General features: G+C 29.0%; 1 protein-coding gene across 1 annotated transcript in view; it reads left to right on the top strand.

The window, feature by feature from the left end:
• LOC100210541 (complement component 1 Q subcomponent-binding protein, mitochondrial) overlaps positions 1-9773 on the top strand; it is a 12507-nt gene extending 2734 nt beyond the window's left edge. The window contains exons 4-6 of the mRNA XM_065807507.1: positions 1265-1364; positions 5712-5924; positions 9573-9773. Coding sequence (XP_065663579.1) covers positions 1265-1364; positions 5712-5924; positions 9573-9722 — 463 coding nt within the window. The 3' untranslated portion in view covers positions 9723-9773. The remainder of the gene's footprint in view (positions 1-1264; positions 1365-5711; positions 5925-9572) is intronic.
• The last annotated feature ends 250 nt before the right edge of the window (positions 9774-10023 follow it).

The raw sequence follows: 10023 nt of genomic DNA, 5'->3' as shown, positions 1-10023 counted from the left end.
TAAACAAATCAAAATAATAAAATATTTTATAAAAATTCAGGTTTTGTTGGTTATATCAAGGTTGCTTGATATAAACTCAAGTGCAGGAAATAGCCTCTCTTCACTTGGTTTTGAGAAAACCATAGAAATGACTATTCTGCACACTTCTGTATTCTTTTTGGGTATTCCTCAATTCCCTCAAAAGTTGATTTCTTTTTTAAACGTTTCTTTTCTTCCGGTCGTCCATGAAATTTGTATTAAAAGTGTTTTTATTTAAAAAATTAATATTGGTTCCACTTTTTTTTTTTTTTTTTTTTTTTTTTTTGCATTCAACTCGTTTTCAAACTTGTCTTATTCTTCATCAAAAATAGATTTAACTTAAACTGAACGAAGTGCTGTAAATAATTCAGCTGTTTTTCTTATTTCTTGACTTACTGTTATTTTTTTGGCATCAAGTTATTTTCTGCTATTGGTTTTAAGGCTTGTTTTGCTCATGTATCTGGTTCTCTTCTAACAATATTCTACAACTAGCATCAACATAAGCTGCGGCTAAAAATGTATTATGAATTTCTCGGTTTTTTCACAACATACCAGGCTTTTGCCAAAAGTTGGGTAGTGTATGTTTCTTTTAAAGCATCATTATTAGCTAGCTGTAAAGTGTGAACAATGCAGCATATTACCGTAGTATGTTTACACCCTTCTTGGAGAACTAAGGTTAGATTTTTTTTCCCAAACTGCTGCACTTTCTCATTTGTATCCTGTCATAAATGCTCCTCTTGTTCCTTATTCTATATAGCTTCATCTAGAGAATTTTCATCATCTGAATTTTTATTTAAAAGTGTGATTGTCTCTAATGTTTTAAAGTAACTTTTAAAGTATCGTGTGCTGCAATATAAACTACATGACATTACAAAGAACAATTTGATTAAATTTAATTTTTTTTTAAATACTAGTGCTTAATTGAATGTTTATCAAAACAACTTTATATACATCAGCTCGAGTATAATTTATAAAATATTGAATTTCTTAGTGCGTCAAGGTGAGCATAAAATACTTAACACCCAATCTATACATATAATATCAATACAAAGTTATCAAATGCTTTATTTAGATATCATAAAACTTTAAATTTAAACTTTAAATGACATTAATTACAGTTTAATTTTTGGTTTTAAAAAAGTTATTTGTTCATTAAGTATTTGTTATAATAATTTTACATATTTAGACCTGAAATTTCTTTTTCCAATCAATGATATTCTAATATATTTTATTATATTTTTTCTAGAATTGAGGTTGAGTTTGATATCAATGAAAATGTAAATATTGATGAAGGTATTTTAAAAGAAGATGGAGATGAAAGTGAAGAAAATTCTGAAGATCATGAAGTGAGAATACAGAAAATATGTGCATTATTTACAAGCAAATAAGTATTTTAATGTATATAGTTAGTAGGTTAAAGTTAAAAATACATTTAGCTGCATAGTAGATGCATGTAGTAAAATTGTATGACCTGTATTGTCCAAAACCCTAACCCTGACTTGTATTGTCCATAAAATTCTTCATCAAAACATAAATAAAAACTAAAACATGAAACGCATGTTCATATTTTATGATATATATATACACACACACACACACACAAGGGTGGAATTAAGCAATCGCCTTTTTCAAAATCTGGAAAAATATCTGGTCTTCAAAATTATAGTTTATGCAAGTTATTATAAGTTTGTTAGCAAAAAAGTTATAAAAAAACAAAACAATAAACTTATGACTACAAAAGTAATAACACTCTAGTCACTAACTGCATTATAAAAGTAATAAAACTATAATAGTGTTATTACTTTTATAAAGCGCTTATAACTTTTAAAGTTCATTCTTTGTTCAAACAATATTAGTAATTCCAAGCTTTAATCAAAGTAAAAAATCATCTAGAAAAAATAAAGTGGATATTCAAAAGTTATAAAATAATATATAAAATGATAAAAAATAAAGTGGATATTCAAATATTAAAAACTTCAGGAACTTTTACAAATACACTTAAACAACTTTATAAAAATATATTTTATAAAATTTTTACAGACTATTAGTAACGTTTTTCACAATGCTAAACTTTTTATACAATATGTTTTATAAAGTTATTTAAGTCCCTTAATAAGTTTTAAATATTATTTGAATATCCGCTCTATTTTTCTAGATGCTCAATTAAAATTTGGGATTATTTATTTTGTTTGAGCAAAGAATAAATTGTAAAAGTTAAAAGTGCGTTATTACAGTAATAACACCAATATAGTGTTATTACTTTCATAATGCAGTTAGTTACTTGAGTGTTATTACTTTTATTTATTTTTTTTATTAAAGTTTATTATTTTTATTTTTTATAACTTTTTTGCTAAAAAATTTCACCCCTTAAAAACCAAAAACACAATTTTGCATAAACTAAAATTTTGAAGACCAGATCTTTTTCTGGATTTTTCATTTCAACTTTAATATATAATTCAATCCTTAATATATATATATATATATATATAGAGAGAGAGAGAGAGAGAGAGAGAGAGAGAGAGTATATTTACATTTTTTCTCTGGTTAAGGAGTTAGTAGATTTACCACTTTAAAATGTCAGAACTTGTTTTGATGTAATGTTGTTTTACGTTAAAAAGAACTTTATAAGTTAACCGTATAACGTCTCATCTATCTTAATGCAATTCAACATAATTTATATACAAACTAATTCTCTTGATATTTACAATTATCTTTTATTATATACAAATATGTCTATATACATAAACAATTATTTACAAATAATGTTAATTGGTCATTAGCTTTAAAGCAAGCATTAGCTATATTCACACTACACACTTCCTCTTGGTCTTGGACCACTTCGTCTTGAGGACTAAAACGCTCAGGGGCCCTCTTTTCCTGTGTGCTTCTTTGTAACATTGGTGTTTTGTTTGCTTTATCTCTTGACAGCACAACGCATAATTCTTCATTGTCTTCCGGATCCTCATTCAAATTATTGTCACCTCTTGTCCAAAATCTTTATTCTAATTGTTGTCAACTCTTTCTTGCCTTAATTCTTGTACATGTTGACACATTTTGTCCACTTTTACCGTTTGCTTCGAGATTATCTGAGTGTAAATTTATTGGTTATCATCTTATAATGATTATGTGCTTTCTTATTGTTGTCAATTTCTCTTACTCTAATTTCGTATTTATATAAATTAATTGCTGGTGCAGTAGAAGACTTACAACTATCTTTTAGACTGTTATACCAATAAACTCCCTCCAGTATGCTGCACGGAACTCTCTTTGCCTTTCTTTTAACAGTTTGATGACATCGTTCTGAAATTCCACTTCCAGAAGGTACATGAGCACACCTGAATCAAAGTTTAATGCTCCATTTATTTAGAAACTTCAAAAACAATGTGCTTTGAAATGCAGTATCATTGTTTGTCAGTATTTCATCTGCACCTTCTCATTTGAGAAATATTGTGTTTTAAAAATTCTTGAATAACACATGCAGTGGTTTGATCTTTAAGGTATGGCCATATTACATACCATGTAGTTCCACAGTCGATTAGTGCTGCCCCTCATAATAAGTCATATCCATGCCAAGTTGTTGCCTCGTTTGTTTTACTTCTATTTCCCCTTTCAGACATTTTATTGGACTTCGATCAATTAATTGACAGGCTATGTATTTCTCAACCACTTGTTTTACTCCTATGCTTACTGATGGGTCAATTTTACGAGCAAAGTACAATGTTTTCTTCATGTCATAATGTCATGTAGATTGATAAACATGTTCAATTTTTTAGGAAGATAACGAAGTTGTAATAATACCACTTGCTGCCATTTCAGAGGGTTTAACAACCATTTTTAACCAACTATTAGACACTCTAGTAAAAGCATCGGCAAAGTTTAACTCCGAAGTGACAAGTTTAATATCTACTTTGAGTTGGTATTCTTCCACTTTATTTGCAATATTCTGGAGTTTTCTTATTAGCATTTTATTTGAACCTTTTATCCTTAATCTAGATTTTCTAGTGAGTGCGTTGGTAACCCAATGGAATACCACTTTCGAATCAGTGCAGGTATGCAAAATTTCCATTTTCCATTGAAAGCCCATATTTAGTCCTTTAATTACTGCATCAAGTTTGGACATGTTTATATGTGTTGTGTCATCTTTTCTTAACCAACAAGCGTCTTCGATTATATTGCCATTAATGTTGATAATCACACCTAGTGCTATTGGACTAGCATCTACCCAAATTGTTGCTTCGTTACTATAAACACTCCAAATTTCGTTTGCAGGATTGTCATTTTGTGTCTTTTTAACCATATCATTGAGCATTTTTTTTTCAGATAATTACTTCTTTTTTTTTTTCATCCCACGTTTTTGTCAGGGTGTTTGCTGTTTTTTTAACATACGACAAGGCTTTACACAACCAACCACAAACTAAAAGATTCCCTGTCATTTTTCTGCACAAAGAAAATGTTACGTCTTGTTAGTGAATTTGGAATTTCACCAAAATCATTATCTCTTCTCCAACACAACTTTTTATTTTCCATTCTGACCTGTAAACCAAGAACTCTTGTCCCTTTAAATACGCGGACCACCAGCTTATAATGTAACCTATACAGACCGTTTTGTCTTGCGATAGCACTTTGTCCAACACAACTTTTATTATGACTGGCGCAACGTTCAGTCAGAATCCCAAATGTGTTAAACAAAATCTTTGTCCACAGAACACAACAGTTTAATAAGCCCAGAGTTTCTCATCAATTTTTAGGTGCATGTAAGCTGAAGATAAGTCAAATATTGAAACATTTTCTCCAAACCGTCTCCAGTCTCGATGTTTGTCAACACACACATCTGTGTTGACAATCAATGCTTTAATAAACGTGTTCAACTCCCTGAAGTCTAACACTGGTTGTACTTTTCCTTTATTTTGCTGCAGCACTGCCATGAGAGGAACCAAACTCTTTATGGACTGTGTTTCTTTGAATCGTGCTTTGTAACCATTTTTTCTCTATCCACCCTTCAATTTCTTTTTCGTAATCGTGTTTTATGCCAATGGGGATAGTGTATTCAGTAATCTTATTCGCTAAAGTTTCAGGTTAAGAAGTATTTTTCCATTTCCACGCAATTATCCATTCTTGCTGTTAATATCCAAGCGTATAGTAGGTAAGCATTAAAACAATCATTAACTATATTTACACATTAAATTTGAACTTTATCGATAAATTTTGATTTAATTTAAGTATACAACAACAACAAAAAATTTAAAAATATTCTCCTCACACCCATCAAGTCTGGGGTCTAGGGGTGGTGATAAACGTTGATGTCATTTCATTTCCAATCTCTAACTATAGTAATTTTTTTTTATAAAATCCTCAGTTGAAACAAGTGTAAATGTACAGTTTCCACTTGCCATATGCCACAGTTTCCACTTGACACATGTTACAAGTCTCAAGCATCAAAAAAATCCATCCCCATATTTTGTTTCGAAGAATTCTATGCCATTTATTGAAACTTTAATTCTACAAAGCAAGGATAAAAAGAATTCCAATTGAAATCCAATTGAGTTGATAGAAATTATTTTAAAATATTTTCATTAGTATAACTTATTATACATATAAAATATTTTCATTTCATAGTTGTTAAAATTTATAGCATTGAAGAAATATACAACATTGACTAATAGTATTTTTAATAATGAATTGTTTTTATTTAGATAACATCATACCCATCATTTTCTGTAAAAATTACCAAACCATCTGGTAAAATATTACATTTTAATTGTGTTTATAATACAAACCATAATGAAGAATTAGATGTGGAAAGTGAAGAAGATGAGCAATTTGAATTGTTTCGCTTTGAAAATGTCAAAGTATACACAGACAGTGAAAAAAATGTGTATGAAGCAGAAACAGAAACAATGGATGGGGTAATTATTTAAGTACTAGTGTTTAGCTATAAATTAGAATGTCTGTCTATTAATTTTATGCCAATGTCATCAGCTCATGATTTTTATTATGTAACTTTCCATTATGTTGCCACACTCCACATTAAAAAACAAAATTTTCAGTCATTGATAAATTTTAAAAAGTTTTAAGTTTTCTAAATATGTTTACTTAAAAATGATAAACACTGAGTATTGTATAAATGTGTGTGCTTTTTTATATAATTTTTCTTTTTTAGGAATTGTTTAAAAGGTTGTATAATAAGTTTTTATTGTCAGTAAAACAGAAAAATTGAAAAAATCTTTTATTTTAATATCGTTATTAAAATAAAGCTATAACAAAACCTATACACACATACTAGCTTTATGATTTCTTTTTATATAACAAAGTCTTTAACACGCCCATATCAACTTTATGATTCCTTTTTAAATAATAAGTTTGTCAAGGTTCGTGTTTCGGAGTTATAGAATTGAGAGAGGGTTATAGAACAAATAAGTAGCCTTCTCGCCTGTAGTGTCCTTCTCAGTCTTGAGGAGGTGAATTAACAAAAAAAAAAGTAATCATAAAAAGTCAAAAAAAAGTAATCATAAAATGTCTCATAAATTATTCATACTTTCAAAAAAAGCCATTCACAATGTACACTTTCACCCATCCGCAAATAATAAGGAAATTTTAGCAAGTTCTGTTAGGATAACATATTACCTTTCCTTAACACCACTTAGGAGGGGTCAAAAATGGTCAAAAGTTGTGTGGTGTAGTTTATGGATGACCCCTAAAAGTTTACTTTCCAATTTAAGCAAACATTTTCGTGTGAAAACTAATTTCATTTGCAATTGGACTTTTCTTATCCGTTTGTGCACATTTTCTTTAGAGATTGATTTCATTATTTTTATTTCCTTACAATGTGGTACGATGTGGATTATATTTCTTTGGTGCCAAGCAGTGTCACTGAGAAGAATTGGCCTTTCACTGAGAAAAGTTAACCTTTAACTATAAAAGATAGTGATGTGTGTCACATCTCAATCTTTTTGATTGTTTTAATCTCGGAGCATTTAATTTTTTTTTTACTGTTTGCACTTTGTGTTTTAACTAAACCCAGGAAGTTAGTTTATTAATTAATTAGTGGAGCATGCATCAATAAAAAATGTATATTGTAAAGAAATCTATAGCAAAAATTTATAGCAACTGCTGAAATTACCTCAGAAATGATATTCATGAGCTGGTTATTTTTGAAATCTTTTTGAGTGGTTTTAAGAGTGTGGTAGTTTTATGCATTATAGTTAAAAATTTGATGTAACAGTCAACAAAAAATGCATACTGTGACACGATTTAGTCTTGAATAAAATAAAAGTAAACAACAAAAGGTCGGAACCTTATAAATAACAAATTTTTGCCAAATATAAAGTAATTTAAAAAGTCACTAATTGTGGCATTTCTTTAATAAACACAGTTAAATTTTTGTAAAAATTAAAACTGGTAATTTTTCGAGGATTATCTTTTCGGGATATATCCGGAATTCCGGATATTTTTTTCAACTTGTAGTTTTTTCGGATTCCTAAAACGTTTTCCGTTAGTAGGTTTGTGACCGGGGCTGCATGGACATTTATTCATCCTAAAGCATATTTTTTTATTCAAAATTTATGTTATATTTTGTATATATATACATATAAACATTATGATCAACATGATCATCATTACCATCACCATCATCAGGCTTTAGCCTTCTTTATTTATGCTGCATCTCTTTATTTATGCTGCATCTCTGCATTTTCTTTCCTTAAGTAAAGCTCATTCATCCAATATTTAAGACACTCTCTTCAAGTTTTTTTACTTCTACCTTTACCATTTAATTGTGACACTGCTACCTCTCTACATGCCGATACCTAAATCACTTTAATCTTCTCTAACAAACTTTTGATGCAACGTTTTTTTCTTATCTGTCCTTATAACTCTTACCCATCTTCATGTTTTCCTTTTATATACAACCTACAACTTTTGAAGTCTTCAGTTAACCATTTCCTAGCTTTTTAACCCTATTCTTTATTTTAAAGTAACTCATAACTTAATAACGGTTGCTTGCAACCTTATTGGAAGTAAATTAGAGTTTAAAAATATATAAATATATGTCAGTATTTAATAAATAGTAAATGTAAGTATAAAATTATAATGAATATAAAGTATAATGAGCACTTGAATTTTATTAGAATTGAACCAATCGCTAACAACATGCGCTTTATGACACGGCGCATTATCTTGCTGGAAAATAAATTCATCTTGCAACTGCCATAAATCAATGCTAGGAATAAGCGAGTTTTCCAAAATTTCGATGTCCCTTTCTTTGTTGAGTCTACCATCGAATAAATGAAAAACGCTAACTCCACAGGCACTTATACAGGCCCAAATGCCTATTGAACCACTGCCTTGTTTTGTTCGTTTCAAAGTGCATGATTCATCGAACCGTTCGCTCGGAAGTCTATACAACATTACGCGACCTTTTCTGTTGTCTACCTCAACGTTCATTTCTTCACTAAAGACCACACGGCTCCACTGATCTGTTGACCAATTTTTATGTAGTTTGCACCACTCTTTCTTGGCAAATTTTTGTTTTTTATTTAAGCGTGGTTTTTTTGCAGCAGCACGCCATAAATAATTTAAATTGTGGAGGACCCTTCGCACAGTTCTAGGGCTTGCTTTCAGACCATTTGACAGTGTCCATTTCGTAGACAAGTCTGTAGATGATGCTTGTCTGTTTTCTTTCATTAATCTCACTAACGAGCGAACATCACGGTCATTTGAAATTTTATTGCATCCAGTCCTATGACGATCATTAATTGACCGGGTCTCTTTGTATCGTTGAATTGTGTTAATAATGCAAGAGTGAGACCTTCCGAGCTTTTCTGCTACTTGTCTGATGCTATAGCCTTCTTTTAATACAAGAGCCGCGTATCTGTCTTTTTCTTCGATCTTTGCACGCATTTTTGCAATATTTTTTATATCCTTATTGCAATTCAAAAAATAAATGTTTATTTGATATCGAAACTCAGGTTTCGACATTTTATTTTATAGCCAACGTAATAAGCAATTAAGACAGTTAAAAAAAATAATGGATTATTATTTTTAATAAGTGCAAATTAAAGATTTGAAAGTGGTCGTTAAATTTTGTCCAATTTATTTAAAGAAGATTTATAAGTACTCATCAGTTTTTTAATAAGTTAAACGCTATTTAATTAGAATTAGATTAAAAAAATTATACCACTTTAATCCGTATGTTTCAATTAACAAGATATTAAAAAAAAAATTTAATATGTCAATTAGAATCTTCTTAATTTTAATTTAAAGATTAAGAAACCAACTAAAAAATGAGTGGTCTTTAACTTTTGGCCACCGCTGTATGTATATATATATATATATATATATATATATATATATATATATATATATATATATATATATATATATATATATATATATATATATATATATATATATATATATATATATATATATATATATATATAGACACACACACACAATCTCATATACATATATATATGAGATATTGTTGATTATTTAAGACTTAAAACGAATATTTATAAATCAAAAAAATTTGATTCATAACTTTTACTTTTCAGGAATTATATAGCATGTTAATGACGACATTACTTGAACGAGGAGTCGATGGTGTTTTTGTTAACAGCCTTCTTGATTTAAGTACTACGCTTGAACACAAACAATATATATCATTTTTGCAGAGTTTACAAGACTTTGCTGCTGGAAAGTAAATTATAAATCTGTAACGCGTCAATTTTGTAGAAAATATACTTATTTTGTTAGTGTTTATTTCAAGAAAATAAGAGTTTTCTAAAAAAAAGTGAGAGTAAGTAAAAAAAAAATTAAGAAGTTCACTGGAATCTCATTTTAAAATAAGTTTGTAAAATCTAATTTGAACTAACCACTTTAATGGCGCCTTTTTTTGTATATTTATGTGGGAATAGGATTGCGTTATCTAAAATGAACAAAGTTATATTCCAAGCAGAGCGTATTATTTTTTATAAGGTAAAAGTTTACAAGATGAGAAAAAAA

This window comes from Hydra vulgaris, chromosome 10, assembly GCF_038396675.1.
Source record: "Hydra vulgaris chromosome 10, alternate assembly HydraT2T_AEP".
NCBI lineage: Eukaryota > Metazoa > Cnidaria > Hydrozoa > Anthoathecata > Hydridae > Hydra > Hydra vulgaris.
Note: the sequence above shows the minus strand (reverse complement) of the source record. Positions and strands in the feature narration are given on the sequence as shown.